The 27,422-nt window shown below is 45.2% G+C and overlaps 1 protein-coding gene and 1 long non-coding RNA gene across 5 annotated transcripts in view; both read left to right on the top strand.

Moving 5' to 3' along the window:
* Positions 1–31: 31 nt before the first annotated feature.
* On the top strand, positions 32–19,832 carry LOC116086278. The gene is made up of 4 exons (XR_004116855.1): positions 32–276; positions 1,151–1,418; positions 18,400–18,488; positions 19,722–19,832. It is a non-coding gene; the product is annotated as an uncharacterized LOC116086278 (long non-coding RNA).
* Positions 19,833–20,900: 1,068 nt separating this feature from the next.
* Crebbp (CREB binding protein) overlaps positions 20,901–27,422 on the top strand; it is a 120,438-nt gene continuing 113,916 nt past the window's right edge. The window contains exon 1 of one of the 4 annotated variants that reach the window (XM_031361015.1): positions 20,901–21,772. In XM_031361015.1, the coding sequence (XP_031216875.1) occupies positions 21,688–21,772 (85 nt within the window). In that variant the 5' untranslated portion in view covers positions 20,901–21,687. The remainder of the gene's footprint in view (positions 21,773–27,422) is intronic. The other 3 variants (XM_031361019.1, XM_031361012.1, XM_031361017.1) reach the window with 3 other exon arrangements.

Genomic DNA, 27,422 nt, shown 5'->3' with positions numbered 1-27,422 from the left:
AAAATTCATAATGATGAAATAGACCCCTTGGTGTGGATCTGTTTCATTCAACAAAATGGAAGGGTCCCCTGAGACATGGGCAATGACATATACTGGGCTGGGCACCCCTCTTTAGGGAGACTCCTGACCATCCTCCAGCCAGGCCCCTTCCCCAAGGACAAGGACTCCAGGACAGCTCCAAACAGGCCATGAGAGTGAGAAATGTATATACACAGAGCCTGGGATCTATGCCACATCAACCCTGGTTTCTAGGACCTGTGCTGGCATCTTCTCTAGGTCTGTCCTCTAGAGAGTGACAAATAACTACCTATTGTTTTTCCTCTATCATATAGGGTTCTAAGGACTGGATGTTTATAGAAGACATGCCCAGAGCTAGTTATGTAAGAGTTGGGGTATCCCAATGCATGCTCATGGCTCCCTCCATAATGTGGCCAGATCCAGGAACTGGAGGAGAGAAGACTGGGTACAGAGCTCTCAGCCTACCCCTCATGCGGAACAGAATTGCAAGGAACATTCATGCTCTCTTGTGTCTCTGTCTCTGTCTCTGTCTCTGTCTCTCTGTCTCTCTCTGTCTCTCTGTCTCTCTGTCTTTGTCTCTCTCTGTCTCTCTCTGTCTCTCTCTGTCTCTCTCTGTCTCTCTCTGTCTGTCTCTCTCTCTCTCTCTCTCTCTCTCTCTCTCTCTCTGTGTGTGTGTGTGTAGATATGAAGTTTGCACTGGTGTCTTGATTCACTCTCCACCTTAGTTTTATTTATTTATTTAAACATTTTCCCACTTGATCTTACGGGTATGAGTGTTTCTACATGTATTCCTGTACACCAAGCGCATGCCAGGTATCCCAGGGAGATGGAAGGGAGGATCAGATACCAATCCCCTGGAACTGGAGTTAGAGTTGTGAACCTCCATGTGGTTGCTGGGAATGCGATCCTGGGTCCTCTGGAAGAGCAGTCAATATTCCTAGCCACCAAACCATCTCTCTAGTCCCTCAATGATTTATGTTTGAGACACCATCTCACTATTTAGCCTTAGATGGCCCAGAACTAGACCAGGCTAACCTTGAATTCATGGACATCTACCTGCCTCTGCCTCCTGAGTGCTGGGATTAAAGGTGTGTGCCATCTCCTTATTTTGCCACACTATATTTTGATATAGGATTTCCAACTGAACCTGGAGTTAATAGATTCGCCAAGACTAACTGGCCAACCAGCTCCGGTCCCCACTGTTTCTCCAGAGCTAGGTTTACAGATAGATGCCATCCAGCCTGGTCTTTTCATGGGTACTGGAAATTTGAACTCAGCCCCTGCTCCCGTGCTTGTACATCAAACATTTTATTGTCAGCCATCTATCCCTTCAGTCTGGAGCCTGAACGCCTTCTGTGGAATCTGGACCTCTAGGGAGTTACGAAGGCTCACTTGTCAAGGTAAGGGGATGACAAGTATTTATTGATAATGGCTAGATTAATTTGTGAAATTTAAATTTTAAGCATACTTACCATCATTGCACATAGTCTGGCCTAGGATCCTTTAAATGATGGGGATGGGCTTGGGATTGAGCAAGTGTCCTCGCATCTGAAATGTATCGTCTGTTCATTATTTTGAGTTTCACTCTGTCCACAAAGGCCTGGGAATTACTATGTAAACCAGGATGGTTTCCACCTCTCATCAATCCTCCTGCCTCTGTTTCCTAAGAAGTATTGGGATGATTGCAGGCGTGGCTCACCATGCCTGGCCTGTTTAACTCTTTGTTATGAGGCAATGATGCTGACATATTCTCAGAGTTTCATAGCCGTCACCATAATCAATTTTTTTTTAAAGACAGGGTCTCATATAGCCTAGGATAGTTTCAAATTTCCTATGTAGTCAAGGCTATCCTTGAACCCCTGGTATCCCTGACTCTGCCTTAAGAATGTTAATGCTTGTTTGTTTGAGACAGGGTTTCTCTGTGTCGCCCTGGCTGTCCTGGAACTCACTCTGTAGACCAAGCTGGCCTTGAACTCAGAAATCTGCCTGCCTCTGCCTCCCAAGTGCTGGGATTGAAGACGTGTGTCACCCCCGTCTGGCATGTGTGCTGTTTTTATGGTTGTGGGTCAAGCTGGCTGGCATCATGGTATCATGGTTGCAGCATGTCAGCGCTTCATTCCTTTTTTTTGTGGCTGAGTAATATTTCATTGTATGGATGATATATATTTTATCAATTAATTAGTTAATGACACTTGAGATATTTAGACTTTTGGGACATTGTAGATAATATAGCTAAACATATTCATGCACAAGGGTTGGGGAAGCATATATTTTCATTTTCCTTGTTATATTCCTAGGAGTAGAATTTGTAGGTTACATAGAAATTCAATACTTAACATTTTTTTCTAAGACGGGGTCTCATGTAGTACAGGCCTTGAACTTGCTGTGTTACTGAAATCCCAGGTGCTGGGGCCACAGGCATGGGCCACCACACTCAGGCTAAACCTTTTGAGAAACTTCAGCAGACTGTGTTCCACAAAGGCTGTGCCGTCCCCTTCCCACCAACAAAATATGAACGTTCCAGTCTCTCTTGCCCTGTCAACCTTTGTTTCATTGTTCGAGTGTGGTCATCCTAAGGATTGGGAAGTGTTAGCTCTCTGAGATTTTGACTTGCATTTCTATGACAACTGGTATTCTTGTCTTTTTGTAGCCTACTTGCTCATTTTTTTATCTTGACTGAGGAAATGTCTATTTGGAACCATCTCTTTCTGGTCTAGGTCGACAGCCATCCAGTTGTGAGGCTACATGTGGCACACACAGCCAGCTTCTTACCTAAGGATGGAGATTTGAACTTGGCTCCCCACAATTGCACATCAAGTGCCCTTACTCACTGAGATATCTCCTCAGCCCTACTTTTTCTCTTAGTTAGAGTGTACAGGCCTATACGTTGATGGAGTTATTAAAAATGAAGCAAGAATTAATAAAACTGAAGATAAAGAGCCAATAAAGACAATAAAAACAAAATTTTGTTTTTGTTTTATAACAAGAAAAATAAGATAGAAAAACCCTCTAGTAAAACTGAGAAATGGTTTGGACCATTAGAAAAAAATAAAAAACACAATTGTAAACAATACAACAGCAGATAAAATAGAGGTGCTAAAGATACCAGGGGAACACTTCTGTAACAGTAGTTTAATGTAATTTTCTGTATTGTGTGTATATGAGCACATGCCCCATGTGTAGAGGTCAGAGGACAACTTGATGGAGTTGCTCATCCCTTCCGTCTTTATGTGGCTGGATGGAGCTGACACAGGCTTCCATGACAATCACCTTGACTGCTGAGTTAGTCTGTAGAGCCTGTGACCCAACAACACTTTTAAAAAGAGATGACTGGAGACTGGGCATGGAGCTCAGTGACAGGGCACTTGCTAAGCATGTGCAAGGCCATGGCTTTCATCCCAGCACTGCCATAAACAAAGCAAACACAGCAACTTTGAAAAAGTGACTTAATACACATACATTTATAACCATAAGCATATCTTATTCATTAGTTATGTTCCACTCTGTAAGATATGTTATCTACAGTAACAACACAAAACCAAATATGGGGCATGTTTTCAGGGTGGGCAGTACTGGATATTCAGGAGAACATTACATTGTATCATATAAAAACTATCACAGGGCTGGTGAGATGGCTCAGTGGTTAAGAGCACTGACTGCTCAGAAGTGAAGGTCCTGAGTTCAAATCCTAGCAACCGCATGGTGGCTCACAACCACCCGTAAAGAGATCTGATGCCCTCTTCTGGTGTGTCTGAAGACAGCTATAGTGTACTTATGTATAATAGTAAATAAATTAAAAAAAAAATTCTCCAGGGAAAGCAACTGCTGTTCGTTGGTGAGACGGGCAATTTGAACAGAGGAAATTACAGGCCAAGCTTCTCTATAAAAACAGAGGCAGAAGTCCTAAATAAATATTAACAAACCAGACCCAGCAGTATATTAAAATGATAGCAACAGAAAGACAAACTCACAATCAAATTACAGTCATATAAGGCTTTATCCTGCCGGGCAGTGGTGGTGCACACCTTTAATCCCAGCTCTTGGGAGGCAGAGGCAGGTGGATTTCTGAGTTTGAGACCAGCCTGGTCTACAGAGTGAGTTCCAGGGCAGCAAGAGCTATATAGAGAAACCTTGACTCAAAAAACAAAACAAAACAAAACAAAACAAAATAAAAAAGCTTTATCCCATGAATAAGATACAGGTTGCGATGAGAAGTCTCCCAGTGAGCCTCATAGTATTGGTAAACTGAGGAGAAAAATGCAGGGATCATCTCAAGTTCAGGAGAGCTACAAAAAACTCAGCATTTGTTTTGATAGCTGTTCTTGCTTTAGTTTCTTGAGACAGGGCCTTGTTTGGTCCATGCTGGCTGTGATGTCCCTTTTATAGCTGAGGTAAGCTTGAACTCCTGATCTTGCTGCCACCAGCTCCTGAGTATTGGGATTGTAGGCTTGCACCAGAGCACCTGGCTCTTAGACACTTTTGTTTAGTTTTAGTTTTTCCAGACAGGGTTTCTCTGTGTATCCCTGGCTGTCCTGGAACTCACTCTGCAGACCAGGCTGGCCTCAAACTCAGAGATCCACCTGCCTCTGCCTCCTGAGGGCTGTTTCAACTTTTTATTACATCCAGTGTGTGTGTGTGTGTGTGTGTGTGTGTGTGTGTGTGTGTGTGTGTGTGTGCATTTACAGGTGTGCAATGGTTTGCATGTAGGGGACAGAGAGGACACTGGTGGGAGTGGGCCTTGTCCTTCCACTGTGTGAGTCCCAGGAATCATCAGGCTTTGGCAGCAAGTCCCTCTACCCACTGAGCCATTTTGCTCACCCTTGAACACTCTTTGATAATTCTCAGTAAACCAAGGTCAGAAGGGAGACCTCCCCTACCCTGAGAAACTGGATCTAGATTGGAACCTCAACTACTGTGTCACCAACTGACCTCACTCTTCCTTCCTAGCAGCTTCTCTCTGTCCTCTTTCCCTCAGGGAAGAGCAGCTACAGCCTTCTACATGCTCAAGTTAAAATATGCTACTGCCCCAACACCTGTCTTTTGTTCTGATTCATCAGGAAATCTCAAGGGACCGTCCTTCAAAATGTATCCACCATCATCCAATCACATTTCCCTATCTGCATGGTCACTCTGGTCCAAACCATTGCCAGCTTCTCACTGTGGATGTCTCCTTCCTTAAGGTCAATGGGGCATCCAAAGAGACCTTTCTTGTTTCTGAGCTCTCCCATTCCTGTTTTTGTGCGTAGTGTTTTTTGTATGTGTTCTGTACGTATGCAGGATGGATGGGATCCAGAGGCTTACTGGAGCTACATTTGTGTGTCTGTTATTTATGTGTAGGCATGTACACATGTGGGTGAGTGTTCTTGTGAGTGTGCATTGTATGTAGTGGCCAGAAGTCAGTCACAGGTGTGCTCCTCAGAGTCTATTGCCTCCCCACTTTTTGAGACAGGGTCTTTCACTGGCCTGATCCTCACAGAGTAGACTAGGCTGGCTGGCCATCAAGCCCCAGGAATTCTACTGTCTCTGCCTTCCCAGTGTTGGGATTATAACTGCAAATTCTACTACCATACCTGGATCTTTGCTCAGGTTAGTATGGTGAGGACAGTTCATATATATTTTAGATTCAAGTCCTCAGATATATGACCTACAGGTAAAGACAAAAGTTAAATGTGTAATTTAAGCTGTGTGGTTATATGCTCTGGTAGTCCCAGCTACTCAGGGGGCTGAGGATCACTTGGGTCTAGGATTTCAAGGCCCAGTCTGTGCAACACAGTGAGGAGGCTCCATCTCAAAAAAGAACAAACAAACAAACAAGCAAAAACACCCATAACTGAAAAACACTAGATGCAAGAGGCAGGATGATTGAGTTCCCTCCTGATCTGTGCAGCAAGCCTCTCTCTAAAGCAAGACAGGATGTGTGTGCTCATGTGTGTATGTGCACATATGCACTCGTGGGCTCGTGTGTGTGCACATGCATGTGTTCATGTGTGTGTGTTTTAGATGGTGTCATTCTTGTGCTTTGAAATGTTTTAATGGCTACCACCCTACTCATCAATACATCTCTACTAATCTTCTACCCATGTCTCTCCCTTCAATCCTGATTATGCTTATGGTTATAAGTCCCTCCATCTCTTTCTTTGTGGAGCATGACTAGAGGCTTTGACCTTGACTTTTTGCTCGCCTGAGCTCCATCCCTCGGGAAGTCTTCAATCTTTCCTTCTAGCCTTCTGAGACTTCACTTTTTTTTTTTTTTTTTTTTTTTTTTTTTTTTTTTTTTTTTTTTTTTTTTTTTTGGAGATGGTAGTGGTGGTTTTTCTGAGACAAGTTCTTTTTGTGTAGTCCCTGCATTCACAACATAGATCAGGCTGGCTTCAAACTCACAGAGATCCTCTTGCCTCTGCCTCCCAAGGGTTGGGATTAAAGGCATGCGCCGACCTGCCTAGCTGGCTTCTTTTTCAAGGTCCACCAGTTTCTTTCTTTTTTGAGACAGATCTGCTATATAGCCATGCTGGCCTCAAACTCAAAACATCCTTTGTATCAGCCTCTTGAATGCTGGAGTGACAGACTTGTGCCATCTAGGCTAGTGTCTAAATCCTTCTAGAGCAAAGGCTGGCTTTGGGCCTCCTGCCCACACCTTCAAGTGGCCACAGGGCTTACAACTCTGAGACACTCTGCCTGGTACAGTCTCTTTCCTCTCCTTCCCTCTCCCTCTTTCTCCCCTCCCCTTCCCCTCCCCTCCCCCTTCCCTCCCCCTTCCCCCTTCTCCTCTCCCTCCCTCCTTCCCTCTGTCCCATCTTTTCTGCTTTTATGTGGTACTAGGGATTAAACAAAAGGTTCCAGGAACTCTGACACTAAGCCATACTCCAGATCCTGACATTTTGAGACAGCGTCTCCTTAAGTTACCCAGGCTGGTCTTGAACTTATTCTATAGCTTACGGAGAATCATGAACTCATGATCATCTTGCCTGAGCTTCCTGAGAAGCTGGATTGCAGGCCTGTCTTCTGTTTTCTTTCTTCCTAACCCCTCTGTTATCTCAGTCACCACTTACCTTCCTCTGGCTTACTGGAGAATCTACTGTCTACAGGACATGGCTTAGCTGTCACCCTGCAATCTCCCTACAAGGATAAAGACTCTCTACTGTTCTCTTCACCGAGGTATTGTAAGTTCTCAGAACAGTTCTGGGCTCAGAGAATGCTCCCCATAAATATTTTTAAATGTAATTTTATGTAACTATTTTAGTGAATATCGGTTGTGAAAATCGGGGGCCACTGGAGACTCTGAAGCAGAGCAGTGTCATGGCGTGACTTGTATTTCTGGACTTTCACTCTGAGGACCAAAGTGACAGACTGGAGTGGGGCACAGTGGGAACAGGAGGTAAATGGGGGAGAACTCCAATAATCTAGGTAAAATATGGCAGTAACTTGAACCAGAGAAAGTGACGGAGAAGGGTTAGACTTTGGATATATTTTTGAAATAGAGCCTTTAAAATTATTTTATTTTATTTTATTATTTTTTTCCTATGAGCTGCCAGGGTGACAGGAAAAAGAGAACAAGGAATGCCGGCCTGGAAAGATGCCTCAGTGGGAGAGCGCTCTCTGAGTCTGAGTTCAAATCTGGGTTCAGGTCCCCAGAGCTCCCAGAAAGCCAGACAGAGTCAAACTCGTGTGTGATCCCTGCACTCCTATGACGAGAGGAGACAGAGATGGGGGGATACAGAATCAAACTCGTGTGTGATCCTGCACTCCTATGACAAGAGAGGAGACAGAGACGGAAGACTCCCTGAAAGCTTTGTAGCAGTAAGCAATAAGAGACCCTGTCTCAAACAAGGTTTGTAAGGTGAAAACCAATGCTGGAGGATATCTTTTGACTTCTATATATGTGCTGTGGTGCATACATATACAGAGCACATACACACACAAAACACATACATACACAAAAGATATACATCCATAAACACACACAACACACATTACATAACACACACATATACACAATGCCCACACATACACACACATGCATACACACAACACAGAAGTAAGGTCTGGAATGGAGACTGATGGACCACATTGATACGAAAGCTAGCTTTGGTGCAAGCCTGTAATACTGGCCCTTGAGAGATAAAGGCAGAGATCAGCACAAGTTCAAGGCCAGTCTCGTCTATATAGCAAGTTCCAGGCCAGTCAAAGCTACATAGCAAAAGAGTCAAAATTAAGATGGGCAGTGGTGGCACACGCCTTTAACCCCATCATTCGAGAGGCAGAAGCACACTGATATCTGAGTCTGAGGCCAGCATGGTCTACAGAGTGAGTTCCAGAACAGCCAGGGCTACACAGAGAAACTCTGTTTGGAAAAACCAAACCAAACTAAACAAACAAACAAACAAACAAAAGAGCTCAAATTAATTAAAGCTTTGAAGCCAGGTAATGTTGCCAAGGAGCCAGGCTTGCTGCCACAAACCTGTAACCCCTGTCTCTGGGAGGCGGGTGCAGAGCAAACAGAAGTTAAGGATGCCCTCGTTGACATAGTAAGTTAAAAGCCAAACTTAGCTATATGAGACAGCAGTTTGAATAGTGGTCCTCATAGGCTAATATATGTGAATGCTCAGTCATCAGGGAGTAGCACTATTTGAAAGGATCAGGAGGTGTGTGGCTTTGTTGGAGTAGATGTGGCCTTGATGGAAGTGTGTCACTGGGGTGGGGCTTGAAGTTTCCTTCTTTCATTCTTCCTTTCTTTCCTTAAAAAAAAAATTGCTCACCGGGTGATGGTGGCGCACGCCTTTAATCCCAGCACTTGGGAGGCAGAGGCCGGTGGATTTCTGAGTTGGAGGCCAGCCTGGTCTACAGAGTGAGCTCCAGGACATCCAGGGCTATACAGAGAAACCTTGTCTCAAAAAAAAAAAACAAAAAAAAATTTGTTCATTTATTATGTATAAGTACACTGTACTTACAAGTACACTGTCGCTCTCTTCAGACACACCAGAAGAGGGCATCAGACCTCATTACAGATGGTTGTGAACCACCATGTGGTTGCTGAGATTTGAACTCATAGCCTCTGGAAGAGCAATAGAGTGCTCTTAACAACTGAGCCATCTCTCCAGCCTGGGTTTGGGGGGGGGGGTCTCAAAAGCCCAAGCCAGATCCAGTGGCTCATTTCCTACTGCCTGGGTATCCAGATGTGGAACGCTCAGCTACTCTGTGTGCATACCACTGTGACCCCTGTCATGACAATAATGGACTAAACCTCTGAACCTGTAAGCCAGACCCATTAAATGCTTTCCTTTGTAAGAGTTGCCTTGGTCATGGCGTCTCTTCACAGCAACAGAACACTGGCTAATAGAGTCTCTGTTTAAGAAATGAGGGGGGAAATCTGTACAGGGTGGAAAGGACCGAGCCCTGTAGCCCCCCAGCATCCTGAGCTCAGAATGAAGAGGAGACGTAATCAGAGGAGCCTGAGCTGGAGGGATGAGAAAAGCTAGGTCTTCAAGAAAGAAGCAGTCATTGTGTGGGAGGCTGCTCATGGCTTGGGAAGAAAGATAAGAGGCTGAGAAGAAAGGGAGGTCTCCGCTGGGAAAGCACTTGCAACCCAAGCAAGAGGACCTGAGATAAGTCCCAGCATTCACATAAAAGCCATGTCTGTGCATCTTGGGGGCATTTGTAAACCAAACCCTGGAGGAGCAGAACCAAGAACATATCTGGATATTTCCTGGCCAGCCAGTCTAGCTGAATCAATGAGCCGAGTCAGTACAGTGAGAGACCCTGCCTCAAAAAGGAGATGAAGAATGACTTAGGAGGTACTTGACATTGATCCCTGGCCTCTCTCCAGGCATATATACACAGGTCCAATGCACCTGCACCTACAAGTGTACCCATGCATTAAATTAGAAACAATGGAATAGATGGTTAACTATTGCAATCTGTGGACACCGATGTCTGTACCAAGTGCAGTTTTTAGTGGAACACTGAGAGTGGAATTCTATCTAGAAAAATGTGGACTTTCTACATCCTGCCATGATGGATCCTGAAAGAACAGAGTGGCCTCACTAAGATGAGGCAGTAATAGAATTTTCAACCCTGCACTCGAAGAAACTCGTGGGGTTTGCACCGGGGAGGGAGAGACTCAGGAGAGAGAAGACCCATGGAGCTTGAAGGGTGTGAGATTCCATGAATCAGTGACTGAAAGCCAGTTCTTCCTCGGTGGAATGAGATGCTCCCACTTCCCTAAAAGTGGCTTCTCTCAACAAGAGGACTGAGTGCTCAGGCCCTGAAGGAGAGCTACACAGAGCAATGCCAGCCACACTGGAATGCCAGCCCTGCTGGAATAGATTATGACACCAGTTTGACACTTGGCATCTAATTAACATGCAAGCCTTAGAAGCCTTAGAACTATACCCCAAAGCAGGTAGAAAGCCTTTCCTATAAAGGCAAATATTAAACATTTTAAGGTTTTTGGGTAATTTGTTCTCTGCTGAAATTTCTCAGCTCTATTGTAGTATGAAAACAGCCATAGATATCCATAATAAATTTATGTGTCCACACTCCAATACAAGTTAAACAAATACAACTTTGACTGCTGTGAATAGACACCATGACCACGGCAACTCTTAAAAAGGCAAACATTTAATTGGGGCTGGCTTACAGGTTCAGAGGTTCAGTCCATTATGATCAAGGCAGGAGCATTGCAGCATCCAGGCAGGCATGGTGCAGGAGAAAACTGGCTTCCAGGCAGCTAGGACAAGGGTCTTAAAGCCCACGCCCACAGTGGCACACTTCCTCCAACAAGGCCACATCCATTCCAACAAGGCCACAGCTCCTAATAGTGCCACTCCCTGTACCGTGCATACCCAGCTATGGGTAGATTTGTGGTTTTCCAATCCTTGCCCTAGAATAAGTTATATTTTGTTTTGTATTTTGAAATATTTTCTCAGTATGAAAAAGATACAGTTCATCATGGCTGGAAGGCAGGACTGCAGGAGCATGAGGTAGCTGATCACACTGCATCTGCAGTCAGGAAGCAGAGAACAGGGAATGCTGGTCCCTCGCTATCTCACTTCTCTTCCCTCTTGTTCAGCACAATATCCCAACCCATGAGATGCTGCCACTCATGTTCAGGATAGGTCTTCCCTCCTCCATTAAGCCTCTCTGGAAATCTCTTCATAGACATATCAATAGGTGTGTGTCTTATTGAAACCAAATCAAGTCAGGTTGACAATGATGATTAACCTTTGCAACCTTGTCAATTTGACACCCAAGTATATCACTTTTAAAAAACTTTTATTTTGTATGCATATGTGTTCCATTGTGCACATGTGGAGGTCAGGGGATGATTTTCAGGAACTGGTTCTCTCCTGCCACTGTGTGGGTCCCAGGGATCTAACTCAGATCACCAGGGTTGGCAGTAGGTGCCTTTACTACTGAGCAACCACACTTGCCTCAAACATATCACTTTTAATCTTGACCCTTATATGCTCACAGGCATCTTATAATGCAAAATACATTCATTCCAACTTCAAAACTCCCAACAGAGGGCCTGAGAGATGGCTCAGTGCTTAAAGACCCTGTCTGCTCTCCCAGAAGACCTGGGTTCAATCCCCAGCAGCCACGGGATGGCTCATAACTGTCTGTAATCCCAGTGCTAGGAGATCTGACACCAATGCACATGAAATAAAATTAATTGTTAAAAAAAAAAGAATACTGGTTGCTCTTGTAAGAGGACCCAGGTTCAGTTCCAGTACACAGGATGGCTCACAACTGACTGTAACTCCTGTTCCAGTGGACCCAACACCCTCTCCTGGACCTCTGTGCATGTGGTACAAATACATACACGTAGGCAAAACACTCATACATGTAAAAATATAAGAATAAGAAAATAGGGGCTGGCGAGATGGTTCAGTGGGTAAGAGCACTGACTGCTCTACAGAAGGTCCTGAGTTCAAATCCCAGCAACCACATGGTGGCTCACAACCATCTGTAATGAGATTGGATGCCCTCTTCAGGTGTGTCTGAAGACAGCTACAGTGTACTTAATTATAATGATAAATAAATCTTTTTTAAAAAGTGGGTTTTATAAAAAGAGCTGGAGAGATGGCTCAGCAGGTTAAGAGCACTAACTGCTCTTCTGAAGATCATGAGTTCAAATCCCAGCAACCACATGGTGACTCACAACCGTCTGTAATGAGATCAGATGCCCTCTTCTGGTGTGTCTGAAAACAGCTACAGTGTACATACATATAATAAATAAATAAATCTTAAGAAAAAAGGAATAAGAAAATCTTTTAAACATTCCCCCCAATAGTCCTGTTCTCCATTTTCTACTCTTCTGTCTCTTATTTTAATTTTACTACTCTTTAAGAGAGTCTGTTTATTTACTTGGGTTTTTGTTTGTTTATTTGGTTTTTCAGGATAAGGTTTCTTTGTGTAGTTCTGGCTGTCCTGGAACTCATGGCTAAGGGTTTTTTTTTTGTTTGTTTGTTTGTTTGTTTTTAAAGATTTGTTTATTTATTTATTTTATGTATATAAGTACACTGTAGCTGTCTTTAGACACACCAGAAGAGGGGATTAGATCTCATTACAGATGTTTGTGAGCCACCATGTGGTTGCTAGGATTTGAACTCAGGACCTCAGGAAGAGCAGTCAGTGCTCTTAACCGCTAAGCCCTCTCTTCAGCCTAAGAGGTTTGTTTTATTTATAATTATGAGTGTGTATATGTATATGTATATGTATATGTAGATGTAGATGTAGATGTAGATGTAGATGTAGATGTAGATGATGTAGATGTAGATGTAGATGTAGATGATGTAGATGTAGATGATGTATATGTGGTGTGTGCTCTTGGAGGCTAGAAGAGGGTGTTGGGTCCCCTGGAGCTTGAGTTATGGGCTGTTATGAACCGTCTGATATGGGTACTGGGAACTGAATTCAGGTCCTCTTAAGCTCTGACCCATTTCTCCAAGCTCACTCATCCTTTTAAAAAAGACAGAGAGAGACTCCTATAGATCCAGCTGGCCTTGATGTTGCTATGCAGTTGAGAGTGATTTGGAAATTCTGGTCCCACTGCCTCTATCTCCCAGAGCCAGGGTGGTGGAAATGTGCTGCTCTGCCTGGCTTTCTGTGCTGTTAATCGACTGAACGTAGGGTTGGCTCTGTGCTAGGCAAGTCCCCGAGCCATGAACTGCATCCCTCCAGGCCCACTCCTGGTTTTTATTATTATTCTTTTTATGATTTATTTATTTTTATTTTTATTTTATATGCACTGGTGTTTTGCCTGCATATATATCTGTGGGAGAGTGTTGGAGCCATTGGAACTAGACTTATAGATGGTTGTGAGCTGCCGTGTGGGTGCTGGGAATTGAACTCAGGACCTCTGGGTTGCTCTGAGAGCAACTGGTGCTGTAAATTGCTGAGCTCTCTTCATAGCACCAACCTGTCTGTCTGTCTGTCTGTCTGTCTAATAGCCCAGGCTGGTTTCAAACTTGCTGTGCCATCAAAGATGACCTTGAAGTCCCAATCTTTGGGCTTTTACCTTTGGAGGAGCCATAACATCTACCCCTTCTCTGAAGGTCCCAGGGACAGAGGCATAGTTTCACCAAAGTTCATTCTGGAGGAAGCAATGAGTTTATTGGGCTTCCTTACAGAGCATAAGTGAGGGGTTACTTGCAGGGCTATGAGGGCTCCTCCCACAGTAGCCAGTTAAACAGAGTCTCCCTTCCCTAGTCTTCCTCAGTCTATTACTTCAGCTCCTCCCCAAGGCCACATGAATTTAAGGCAGACTAGCACACAACAGGTGTGGTAGGGAGAGGCTGGGTACTCAGATATGGGTCTCCTAAGTCTCCCTGCCCTCCACGAGAGTGTGCAACAGTCAAGAAGTCCACTGGGGATGATTCTCTTGCAAGAGCGTGCAGCTGAACCCAGCCAGGATGGCAGTTGCTTGGCTTGGAGGACAGTTACAGTACAGGTGTATGCCACCATGCCTGGAAATCTTAACAATTTCAACATCATCCAAAGTCGTTTCTGAGAGTTAAGGCAGACCTGTAACTGTGAGCCTCCGTAAAATCAAAAGCAAAGGTGCTTACTTCTCTATCCAATGATGTGAAAGAAACATCCTTATTTCCAAAGAGAGAAATAAGGGCATAGCAGAAAAGGTCAGGCCAAAGCAGAAAGGAAACTCAGGAGGACAAACTTCAAACTCCGTAGCATCATCTCTAGCATCTGGAGCTCTTTAGCATCCTCTGATCAGTGGCTTGGATATCCTGCCCCTTCTGTTTTACTACTGGTAGCACATGTAGCCTGTCTCTGGCTCCACTTTGTGTCTGCAACTTTTCTTAATGGGTAAACTGTGGTCCTGGCATCTACAACATCCCAGGATCTCCATTGCAGATTAGGTTCCACTTTCACAGTGGCTTCTCCGGGCCTTCTCTAGAGATTCTGACACTGCTGTGCCTGGCCTAGCTTTTTTGGAAACCTGTTGGGAGCTTTCTTCTTCCTATAACTCTTGCATTTACCATGCCTCAATGCCACATGGACAATGCTGAAACGTTCTGCTGCCAGCTTGAGATGTTGTCTGGCCCCATTCTGCCACAGTTCTTAGTGGCTGTGTATTCCTTAGTATTCCTTAGTGGCTGACGCTGGGAAAGTCATACTTATCTGTGTTCTTGTTTACAAGCTGGGAACATGTTCAGTAACATTCTTAGTTTAGTGCTTCTCCTTTGATGGGCGGACTCTGGACATCAAGGAACCTTTCTGATTGTCTCAGAGCAAACTACGAGCTTCTCCCAAATTATGCTGATCTCCTTAGTAGTTACACCTATTTTCTTTACACCCATTTGTCTTCAGACTTGCTCACAGGGCCTTTCTCTCCAAATGGTACATTTTCATAGCTTTCTGTTCCTTCTCACTATAGAACTATCTAAGAGCAGTGAGCAGCAACCGTGCCATGGTCTAAATTTAAAGCAATCTTGAAATTTCTTTTGCAGTTCATAGGGTCATCCACACATGTAATCCTGACGCTTGAGGGATGAGGGATAGAGGCAGGACAATCGGGATCATCTTCAACAACTCTATGAATTCAGCTATATCTCTAGCCTGAGGGTTTGGGCTTTCAGGTAGCACAAACAGGAAGATGGGTAGAAATGTGGGTACACTGTGGATTTATAAGCAATTGCATTGTGGGAAACCTGTGAAAATTGTGTCTTGGTGGTTCTAGTTTACTCACTAACATAATAAGCAAATTGTGGGCTGAAAGTAAGAAAAGGGAAGGCTGGAGGCTTCAGCTGTGGAAACTGAAGGACCATGCAGCTGTAGGATTGTCCAGCAGTCTGAATGGCCCACTGCAGATGTGTGGCCATTGACGATACTGACACCAGTCAGCTCTCCCACTCCCATTTAGACAGGGTCCTGCAATGTAGCTGAAGACAATCTGGAAATCACTATGTAACCAAGGCTCATAGGAATCCTCCTGCCTCACCTTCCCAACTGTTGGGATAACAGGAGTGTACCGCCATACTTGACAATTGCTCATGTCATTTTTCTCCATGCTCAGGTGAATAGTAGCCAGATTTAGCTCCAGTGTGGTTCTGTCAAGCTAGTATAATCACGTGAGTGAGAGAGAAAGAGTTGAGTCTATGAGCAGACCAGTGTTTGTCATAGTAGACAATGAAATTTAAACATATCAAGAAGTAAGAAGATTAGACAAATGGGTTAAAGTTAGGGAACTGAAGATTCTTTGACAGTCAAAGTATTGTTGAGGCCAGGATGCTGTGGGCAGCAAATGGAGGAGGGCAAAGATGGATTCCATGTCTTCACTCTGGGCTTCCCATTCTCCCTCTGTGAGCTTATGTTTTTCTATTCTATTCTATTCTATTCTGTTCTATCCTATCCTATCCTATCCTATCCTATCCTATCCTATCCTATCCTATCCTATCCTGAACAATAAGGACTGCTTAAAAACAAGAGCCAGATGTGGTAGTAGCACACATTTATAATCCTAGCAATTAGAAGGCAGAAGCAGGAGGATTGTGAGCTTAAAGCCAGACTAGGTTACATAGTGAGACTGTGGTGTGTGTGTGAGAGAGGTGGGGGGCGGGGAGAGAAACACCTTGATAGACATTCGAGAGATTCTATATTAAATGATTAGTGAGATTAGAACTTTAGAACTAATAAGTAAATTTGTTGGATCAGCCAGAGATGTCCAAAGCCCAACATGGAAAAAATATGAAGCTTTTTTGCAAGACAAAAGAAAATTTAAAAAAAATGCTTAGTGATGTTTGTGAGTAAAAAGACTTAGATTTTTAATATTTAAAAATCCTTTATTCATCCAGTGAGATGGGTTAGCTGGTTGAGATATTTGTCACCAAGCCTAACCACCTGAGTTCAATCCCTAGAACCAACATGGAAGCATGAAAGAGAGAACCAAATGCTACAAATTGTCCTCTGACCTGCACACACACATGCACACACACACACACACACGCACACACACGCACACATACACGCACACACACATACACACACATGCACGCACACACACAAATGCATACACACTCAGGCACACAAATAAATGTAATAAAAACCTTTAATCATGGACATTTCAAAATATACAGAGGTACTCAAAACTGTGATGAATCCACCTATGACTGCCATTGGCCTCCGTGACTACCATTTCCAATTGTTTTTGTATATGTGTGTACTCACATTCAAGTATGTGAGTTGGTGTGCATACACATAGGTGCGGATGTGTGTGGAGGTCAGAGGTTGACATTAAATCCCCTCTGAATGAAGGAAAGGAATCAAAAAGGAAAGGAAAGGACATGGCTCCTCCTGGGTATATGGTGGAGGAGAAAGCTTATTACAGATATGTGGGAGAGCACAGCCGGAGGCAGAGACATCCAGAGTGGTCATGACCCTGAACCATGGGGAGGAGAAGGGAGCAAGGCCCAGCACCAGCAGGCCAAAGGTAAAAAGGACAGTACAAAGAAGAGTAGGTAGCCTAAATGACTGGATTATATAGGGAAGAGCCCCTGGGCTGGAGCGTTCAGGTGTGGCACCCATACCCAGTGACAGGTAGGGACTAAAGGATGCTATGAGAACTTGGAGGCCAGATTGGCTTTGATATGTTAAATAGGTACCTCCCCTGCTACTTGTCCTGGGTTTGAGGCTTAACACTCTTCACTTTATTTAGTAAGGTAGAGTCTCTCTCTAAGCCTGAAGCTCACACATTTGGTTACTCTTGATAGTCAATTTAATCCAAAGATCCCCTCTCTTAGCCTCCTGACACAGTACCACACCTGCCTGGGTTCTGGGGAGCCAAACCCAAGCCTCAAACTTGTGTGGTAACTGCTTTATCCACTGGGCCCAATTTCCTAGCCAATCTTATTTCATCCAGACCTCATCACATTATATATTCTATACATGATCAGATTGTAATATCTATAGATCAACCGACTTCTAAGGTCCAGTTATTGCTAGCGTTGTTCAGCTATATGCATTTTGTTTTGTTTTGAAATAGGGTCTCACTCTGTGGCTTTATCTGGCCTGAGACTCACTTAAGAAGCCCAGGCTGGCCTCTGATTTGTTATATAGTTTTAAACTTCTGCTTCTCCTACCTCTCTGGAAGGAGTAAGATATGTATCATTACACCCAAGTGATCTGGAAGTTTGTCCTCAGCCATCATTTCCTGTCCCCCATTACCCACGGCTCTCAGTGAACACTCACTTATGGGATTTTGTGCAATTTTTTCTTTTCCTTTCCTTTCTTTCTTTCTTTCTTTCTTTCTTTCTTTCTTTCTTTCTTTCTTTCTTTCTTTCTTTCTTCTCTCTCTCTCTCTCTCTCTCTCTCTCTCTCTCTCTCTCTCTCTCTCTCTCTCTCTCTCTTTCTCTCTCTCTTTTGAGACAGGGTTTTCTCTGTGTAGCTCTGGCTGTCCTGGAACTTGCTCTGTAGAGCAGAGTGGCTTTGAACTCATATACTCCTGCCTCTGCCACCTTGCCCATTGACTTCTTTCCTATTTTATCAGTTGTCAACATAACATATCCTTCCTTTCTATGACCCAATACTGTTAACAGAGAGGTTCACACATTCATCAGCTGATAAAGGCAAATGAACTTTTCTTAGGAAATTGTCCTTAATTCATTCTACATTGTTACTCTTCTGTGTCCCCGGTCTGAGCCTTCTGTAATTGCGGATTCTTTCCTCATTTAATGTAGTCTCTGTTGCTACAGATTGTGAGAAGCCCTTCGTGGCTTGTCCTTTTCTGGGCTGGGGAAGTGGGGGGGTGTCAGTGGCTTGATACATTTCAAGATGTTCTCAACTTGACAGTGATGTCCATCTAAAAGTAGGCACGCAAGACCCATGCCTCCTCATTTTTTTTTCTTACCCATGTCTTCCATTTAGTGTTCTCTGAGGAGATTCAGACTGAAGAGAGAAATAGAAAGGAAAACCTGTATCAGCAAGTACCAGAGGAAATGACCAAGACCATACAGGTGAGAACAAATAGAAATGTTTCTGTGGAGCAGGTGTTTCAGGATTGGGCACAAAGGACAAAGAAGAGCTAGGGGTTTGGTGTCTAAGAACTGTGACCCAGGTCCAGTCCTGCCATACTTACTCCAGATTGTAGGGATTGGGTTTCTCAGTTCTCTTTGTAAACTGGAGTGTGACCCAGTACCTGCCCACAGGCAGGGGGATGACTCAGAGTCAGGGCCATACCAGCAGACAGTGTTTTTCCTTTTGGGGAAGGTCCTGGATTTTCTAGGTGACTAGACATCATGTTCATTCAAAGGAGGAGTAGCCCACCAGGAAAGCCTACTCTTCCTAATGTCCAGAGGCCTCAGGATCGGGGGATCAGTCATAAAATTAACAACCATAGCCCCTACCCTCAGTGAAAGCAGTGCCATGGTGGTGAGACCAACACCAGGGCACTCAGATGCAGCCATGCTGGTCCTCTGCCTCTCTGTGGCTCTGTGACTACATATTCTCCTTGACTCCTGTGAAGATGGACTGCTGAGTATTCTGGCTATGATTTTCCATGCTTGTTAGTTTAACTTCTCAAATAGAGCACACAGGGACTTCTTTATGGTTTTGCCCAGGGAATTAATATAGTGGCAATACTCTGAAGAGTCTTAAGAAAAATATTTGATGAATAAATAAAAACATAGGGGCACAATGTATTAATATTGTGCCCTTGAATTTTGCCCAGAAGTGATTTCTGAGGCCCTAGAGTGTTAGAGGGGCTTCCTGGAGCAACTGAGATTTGGACTGTTTTGGAGACTGAATTATTGTGCAAGTGACAGGTGTTTTCAGGACTGTGAATGGCATTGACAAAAGTATAAAATATTTCAGATGATGAGAGCAACTTGGTGAATATAGGATGCTCATGGGGACAGAGTGATGGACAGGAGGGAGAGATGAAACAGGCATGGGTAGCACAAGTTTTTAACAGTGTAAGAAAAATGTGCATCACTGAATCCTAGCCCAACCATGTTATATACATGCGTCTGTCTATTTTATATATGTTCTTAGTGGTTTTTTTTTCTTTGTATAGGAGCCATTTGTTGTGCAAGTAGGCCTGCCCCTAGTTCTTTCTCCCTATACTAGTGATGGCGAAGTGGCACCTGCAGGTTGCAGAGGTCCTTGGGTTGTGTGCAGATGGGGAAAGTGAGGCAGGAATGGGGCAAAGCAACCTTTTCCAAGATCACCAAGTAAGATTTTTTCCCCAGAAAGGGAATTTTGTGGCTATGTGCTGAACCACATGAAGCACAAGAAAAGTTTATGTAAGAAGTTGCCTCAGTCAAAAGATGTCTCCACGATGGACAACACACCAGGTGGCTGCGGTGTAAAGAGGAGCTCATTCTCCAGGTGAAGAATGTGGGGGAGACTGGCTGCGTCGTGGGTGGATGGGGAGGGAGGGGTCTGTCTGACTCGCAGGTTAGGAAACAGGGGTGCTGCTGATACCTGGAAGATAAGGACTTCCGAGTCAAGCTGGCGGGTTTTGAGAGAGTGTTAACAGAGATGGGAAAACTTTAGTTTTTGTGGAGGTGTGTGGCACACCCAAGTGAGAGGGTCTCCCTGCGATCCTACTTTTTTTCTGGGTACTTGCCAGAGCCAGGGTGGTTGTGAGGAGCACCCATCTACGAGATAGAGCTGACAGCCTCTCCCTTCAGGTGACAGCGTTGGACCTGGCCCCATCGGTTTTTTTTTTTTTTTGGGGGGGGGTGGTGGTGGTGGTGGCTTGGGAGTGGGCGCTGAAGAGCCTTGCGGTGCCCTTGCTAAACTTGGGGAGAACAAGGGATGGACTCTCGGCCTGTCATTTCCTCCCTCGATGATCTCGGAAAAAGTTGCTTTGCCCCTTCCTGCCTCAGTTTCCCCGTCTGCACACAGACCCTAGGACCTTCTGTAACCTGCAGGGGCCACTTCGCCATCACTAGCATAGGGCGAGGGGAAGAGGCGCAGGTCGGTGCGGTGGCGTCTCCCCGGAGGCTCGCAAGCAAGGAGGCGAGGAGCGAGCTGCGAAGAGGCAGAGCTGCCAGGGCGGGACCGGACGGGCTGGGCCGGGATCGGCGCCGACTCCGCGCCTGGGGGCCTAGGCTCGAGCCCAGGGCGCCCTCCCCGCGCGTGCCGCGTTTCCGATAGCGTCAGAACAAAAGTGGCCGCCTGCTCTGCGCCCTTCGCGTCCCGCAGGCCAGGCCTAGCGCCGCAGCCGGTCGCCTCACGCAGCGCCGCCGCGCCTTCGCCCCCTTCCACCCGAGCGCGCTCGGCTCTTTCCGCCGCGGCCGGCGCAGGTGGAGGGGGCGGGGCGGGGGCCGTGCGTGGTGACGCCGCGGGGGGTGACGTACAGGCGTGCCCCGCCCCCTCCCCCTCCCCGTTCAGGCTCTGGAAAGAGAAGAAAAAAAACTTTCTTTTTTTTTTTAATTGAGGAATCAACAGCCGCCATCTTGTCGCGGATCCGACCGGGGCTTCGAGCGCGATCTACTCGGCCCCGCCGGTCCCGGGCCCCACAACCAGCCGCGCACCCCGCTCCGCCTGGCCGGCCCGCTCCGCCCGGCCCTCGGCGCCCGCCCCGGCGGCCCGGCTCGCCTCTCGTCTCGGCCTCCCGGAGCCCGGCGGCGGCGGCGGCGGCCGCGGCGGCCGCGGCGGCGGCGGCACGGGGTGGGGGGGCCGCGGCGCGGCGGCGGCCCCGCTCGGCGCATTGTTTTTCCTCACGGCGGCGGCGGGCCGCGGGCGGGCGGCGGAGCCCAGAGCCCCCCGGTCGTCCGGCCGCGGGCGAATTCATTAAGTGGGGCGCGCGGGGGGGGGGCGGCGAGGCGGCGGCGGTACCACCATGTTCCCGGGCGCCGCCTGAGCCGCGGGGCCGGGCGCCGTCGCTGCCAGCCGGGCCCGTGGAGGCGGCCGGGCCGCTTGGGCGCCCGGGCCGCGGAGTGTCGCGCTCGGGAGGTGGGCAGGGGATGAGGGGGCCGCGGCCGGCGGCGGCGGCGGCCGGGGGCGGGCGGTGAGCGCTGCGGGGCGCTGTTGCTGAGGCTGAGATTTGGCCGCCGCCTCCCCCACCCGGCCTGCGCCCTCCGCGGCCCGGCCCGCGCTCCTGCGCTCGCTCCTCGCTGGCTCGCCTGCTCGCAGCCGCCGGCCCGACCCCCGTCCGGGCCGCGTCGCGCCGCCCGCGCTCAGGGCTGTTTCCGCGAGCAGGTGAAGATGGCCGAGAACTTGCTGGACGGACCGCCCAACCCCAAACGAGCCAAACTCAGCTCGCCCGGCTTCTCCACGAATGACAGCACAGGTGAGGCTGGGGCTAGGCTCGCTGTCAGAGTCCGCGGCGGGGAGGGGGCTGAGGGTCGCCGTGGCGGGAGACTGTGTCCGGGGCCTCGGGATGCGCTTCCCTGCCGGGGAGGAGAAGTGAAGCGGGGGCGCGGCCGAGTGTCCGCACGCGTGGCCGGCCGGCCAGCCGGGATGACAGCAGAGGGGGACCTTGGAGGTTTGTTTGGAGAGGATGCGACCAGAGGTAATGAGGGCTTTCAGGATCGGACCCCCACTCTGGGCGGTGCAGTCGCGGACAACAGCTGCTGCCTTCTTAGGAGTTGCGACTGAGAAGTTTCTTGGAATGTGTTGCTTGGGAAAACGCTTAGTGGTTATTTAGAAACTCTTGATTTTTTTTTTTTTTTGATCACCTAGTATTTTTTTTCTTTTTTTTTTTTTTTCAAAACCCCAAACCTCATGTGCGAGTTGTCATCAAAGTTGCTGTGGTGTCTTTCATTTACATACATAACCTTAAAAAGAAGCTAGCAGGCTTTTAAAAGTCCATTTGGGCTCCAGTCTGCCTTTAAGGTTGGAATGGTTTTACACTGGAGATGAAAAATTAAAAAATTAAGGACTTTAAATCTTTCAGGGAAAAAAAAAGGCAACATACTTTTAAATCTTTTCCCTGACTCACAAAAAATAGCTTGCATGCAAACTTTCTTAGGTGATCCTATCGGGTCCCCAAGAGTTTTCTGTTCATTCAGTAATTCAGAGTACTTCTGGACAGCTCTATGATAACCTTGCCTCTTTTAAGCTCTCCTTCGAAATAAAAACTTGTATGCTGCTGTGAACAATGCCGGCTCAGCGCAGCTAACACTTCTCCACTATGTACTTGTATCGGCATCTGAAAATCAGTTTCTGATGAATGGGTCCAAATCAAATTACATTGCTGCCTGCAGATTGGCGCTAGACACAGATATTCAAGTTGTGGAACTCTTTATGCGACTTTATACAAGTGTATTAAAAAATATTTCTACTCTTGAAACAGAACTTAGATTTCATGGCTTCAGTTTGAATACTGTTCCTGGAATCCAGTCATGAAAGGAGACTGGTAACATTAGCTAATGTAGAAATGAGACGGGAGTGTTCTCCCTCTTCCATCATTTTTCAGAAAATTTTTGTTGACTTAAAATTTTTTGAGCAGTAGGAAGGAGTAAATAAATGATTCACAGGTAGGTAGGGAAAAGTCACTTTTCTTTTTAAATGACAAGTTGAGTTTGATGCTTATTTTCATAAAAATTTTACTTATTGATGGAAACTGTTGAAACAGTGGTTTAAGTACACTTCTGCAGAGTGGAGCTCCCTTGCTTTAGTAATCTTGCTATTCTTGAGCCAGAAGACTGTAATCATGTGAAATGTAGATCATACCAGGCAAGTTTAGTCCTGAAGTTTATCCTTTGAAACTGGTAACTTGAAGACTTCAGCTTTGCTGTTACTGAGTGAGCTTGTTGTAGATTTTTTTCTTAAAAGTGGGCCAAATTAATAAGACCACAAAAAGTATCTTATACTTTCAGAGGTTTACAAGATGGAACCCAAAAGAAGGCCTGCCTCCTCTTCCTCCTCCTCTTCTTCCTCCTCCTCCTCTTCTTCCTCTTCCTCCTTCTTCCTCCTCCTCTCTTTTTTTTTTTTCTGGTGTAGCTTCTTTGACTGGATTGTCAGATACTGATTTGATGTGTTATTAACCAGAGCAGAACGTGGCAGAACGCATCTTCGCACGTGAGCACTTTGCCCTTTCCCTTTCCACTTTTCACCCAGGAGAAAGAGTACTTTCGCATTTACAAATATATGAAACAAAGAGTAGTAGTTTCTAATGATTCTGATTTAAATGATCAAAGAATAGGATGGCATTCATATTTGAGTTTTTGGTTACATGAAGTGCACCATCATATTGTCTTGAAAGGGTGTAAGGGTCCACTCTGAGGACAGAGCCATTATTGAATACATTAAACAAGGTAAAACCTTGGTAAGAATAACTATTAGTCTACGATCCCGTGACAAAATAGACAGATCTTAAAGATGTAAATTAAACAAATAAATGGCTGAGGTATTTATGTTAAGTATATTTAAGGCAGTGAAGGCTGGAATAGGTACAGAAGGATAATATTGTTGAGAAAAATTGAACTTTTTCTTGAGGGGTTATATCTCTCAGGCCTCCAAGAGGAAATTGGGCTGGGGTAAGAGTGAGGTTTGTGTTCTGAGCACAAGATGAAATTTGAGGGAGGGGATGCAAGGAGAGTGAGTGGAGAGCCCTAGACCCTGATAAACAGCTGCTACTTGAACTAGTGACACAAGCCACATCTTTGGGGATGGTGTTGTGAAAATCAAGTGCATTTTAGTTGCGTTTCTAGGGATGGTAGTGGGTGGAGAAGAGAGCGCCCTTGATAAAGAGGGGAGCCTACCAGGCCTACAGAATGCTTGAAGTTCACCAAGGGAGTGTCCATGTATGCATAAGCCACTCCACTAGGGGCCAGGCAGCATCTGAGTGATGATCGCCTTTGTTACTTAAGATGGGCGAGAGCACACAGAGGAAGAGGGAAGGTGCCTGGAGGAGGGTAGCAAGAGGAAGCAGAAACTCATTTCACCCTACGACAGGCAGAGTCGGATGGTGTCAGATGCTGGTGAATACTGTTTTCTTGTTCTATGCTGAAGTCTTAAGCACTTTGAAAGAAGCAGGGAACTTTGTGTTGTAAGTATGTAGTTGGTCATGTATCTTGGAAACTTTCTCTTAATATGTCCAAATTAAAATAGCTTACTCTAGGATCTTTTAACACCATGGATTCAAGATCAAACAGTATAGAAGAAATAAATATTCAGGCCGGTAGACCTTTTTAACATACATAATTGGCAGTTCATACATTTATGAAGGGTTTTTTATTTTTTATATTTTTTTGTTTGGTTTGTCTGTTTTTTTCTTTTGACTGGCTTGGAATTTTCTATGTGAACTCTGGATCCTCCTGCCTAAGTATTTTAATTTTAAGTGCTAGTATTATAGGCATACATTATCACACTTAGTGACTTTGGAAATTTTACAGTAAACTTTGTGTATAACAAATAAACCATTTAAAAAGTGTAGGGCCAGCAAGATGGTTCAGTGGGTCAAGAAAAGTGCTTGTCGTGTAAGCCTAGTGATCAGAATTCCATTCCCAGAACCTATACAAAGGTGGAAAGAGAGAACTGACTCCACAAAGTGTCCTCAGACCTTTAGGTGTGACACATCATGAACCCTTCTCCCACCTGCACTCACTCTCTTGCTCACACATAATAAAATTTTATAGAAACTTTTATTTATTTATTTATTTTTAGATTTTATTTATTATTTTATGTAAGTACACTGTAGCTGTCTAAAGACACACCAGAAGAGGGCATCAGATCTCATTACGGATGGTTGTGAGCCACCATGTGGTTGCTGGGAATTGAACTCAGGACCTTTGGAAGAGCAGTCAGTACTCTTAACCGCTGAGCCATCTCTTCAGCCCCTTAAATTTGTTTTTTTTGAAAATCAAACACAGGTATATTTTAGCCTGTGCTGTGGCCCTAAACTGTTGTGGTTGTATTTTATAATGCCTGCGCTTTCTATTTAAAAAAAAAAAAAAATAACGTTTTCTATTTCTTTCTCTTTCTTTGAAACAAGGTGATGATGCATCCAAGACTGACATCAAATTGGCTCTATATACTAGGCTGACCTCAAATTTGTGATTCTTCTGCCTCAGCTCCTGAGTATTACTGGCATTGCAGGCATGCTCTGTGGTCACTAGCAAAAAGTTCAGTTTTTTTTTTCTTTTTTTTTTTAAGACTAATTTTTATTTATTTTATGTTTATGCATATGCTCTATTTGCATGTGCACCTCAATGCCAGAAGAGGGCATTATAGCCTATTACAGGTGGTTGTGAGCCACCATGTGGTTGCTGGGACTTGAACTCAGGGCCTCTGGAAAAGCAGTCAGTGCTCTTAACCACCGAGCCATCATCTCTCCAGCCCAAAAGTTCACTTTTCAAGAGGAACAGTCTCGGTGTGTTGTCCAGGCCAGACCTCAACTCCTACACTCTAGTGTACCTCTTGCTTCAGCCTTTTGAGTAGCTACAAATTTCTCTAAATGCAATAGAGAAGTATATTTAAAAAGAGCTTGTGGTAAATATGATTAACTACAAACATCTTTTTACTGGTAAATGGTAATCTTCATTGTGTGCAGTTCTTTATGTATCAGATAGTGCTTTTCTCTAAAGCAATCTTAGCAGCAAATAAAGAGAAGCTACATTTACTGCTGTTTTCTAGATGAGGACCCATGACTTAAAGGGGGAAGGGCTCCAGAGCTATAGATAGAACCAAATCTAGATGGTTAAAAGTCCTAGGTTCAGCTGAGATGGCTCAGCATGGAAAGGCACTTGCCGCCAAGCCTGCTAACTTGAGTTTGATCACAGTCCTGCAGACAGTGGAGGGAGAGAGCTGACTCCTGAAAGTTGCCCACTGACCTTCACACATGGGTCATGACATATTCATGTCTTTGTATGTATGTACACACACAAAATAATTAAATGTAATAATATATTTAAAAATGAGCATCATAGGAATTTATTATACATTTGTACCTCTAAAGAGTTTACTTGACTTCGAGGCTAGGGAGAAGGGTTGGTGGTTAAGCACTCTTCCATAGGAGCCTGGTTCAATTCTCAGCATCCACCTGGCAGCTAGCAACTGCTTGTAATAGAATCTGGACTCTGTAGATACTGCATGCACATGCTCCATAGATATACATGCAGGCAAAACACTCATACACATAAAAAAAGTTTTCCTGACTCATGGACAGTGATATTTGCTAGGTTTTAGTAGCATTCACTTCAACTGGTGAATTAAAGACTGTAGGCCTGTGGCACACACCTGTAATTCCAGTACTCCAGAGTCTTAAGACAGGAGGGGGCTAGCCTAGGCAGCATTATGAGTTCTGGACAACCTTGTGCTACAAAGCTTAGTTTCTCTGTTTATTTGCCTCTGTCTGTCTGCTTCCCCACCTTCCCTCCTTCATTCTCCTCTCTTCCACCAGCCGCTCCTACCCCAACCCTAGCCCTACCCCCGTCTTACACATGCACAAACACTTGCAGTCCTTTTCAGGAAATCTACAATGTATGGCCCTTATTTTACTTTATTACTGTTTTGACTAAGTAGGAGGTAAAAGTTTTTAATCAGGTAGGACTGTTCATGACTCTATCTTGCCATGAAAGTACAAACCGTTTGCGGGTCAAGAATGGGCTGCACTGGTAACTCTTCAGAAAATGCGGTGTAATTGTGAAGCACACCAATGGTTGCATTGCATACTGTTAAAGCAAAAGGTGGGGGTTCTGTAATTACTGTTATTCTTCGTTTTCTTGAGACAGGATTTCATGTAGTTCAGACTGACCATGAATTCCTGATGTTTCTGCTGCCACCTCCTGAGTTGCTGGGATTACAGATATGCTCTACTGTACTACACTTGATTTGGTAACTCTTAAACATAACTGAAAATGGCTTATAAAGGAACTGAGGCCTTATTTCTGCAGTTGGGACTTGATGCTTAGGTTGTAAGCCAGTAGTTTACACCTTTTGCTTCTGCCATTGTGGTTGGCTCTTAGAGTACCCCATTATGTAGGACTCTGCAAATG

Source organism: Mastomys coucha, unplaced genomic scaffold, assembly GCF_008632895.1.
Source record: "Mastomys coucha isolate ucsf_1 unplaced genomic scaffold, UCSF_Mcou_1 pScaffold12, whole genome shotgun sequence".
NCBI lineage: Eukaryota > Metazoa > Chordata > Mammalia > Rodentia > Muridae > Mastomys > Mastomys coucha.
Note: the sequence above shows the minus strand (reverse complement) of the source record. Positions and strands in the feature narration are given on the sequence as shown.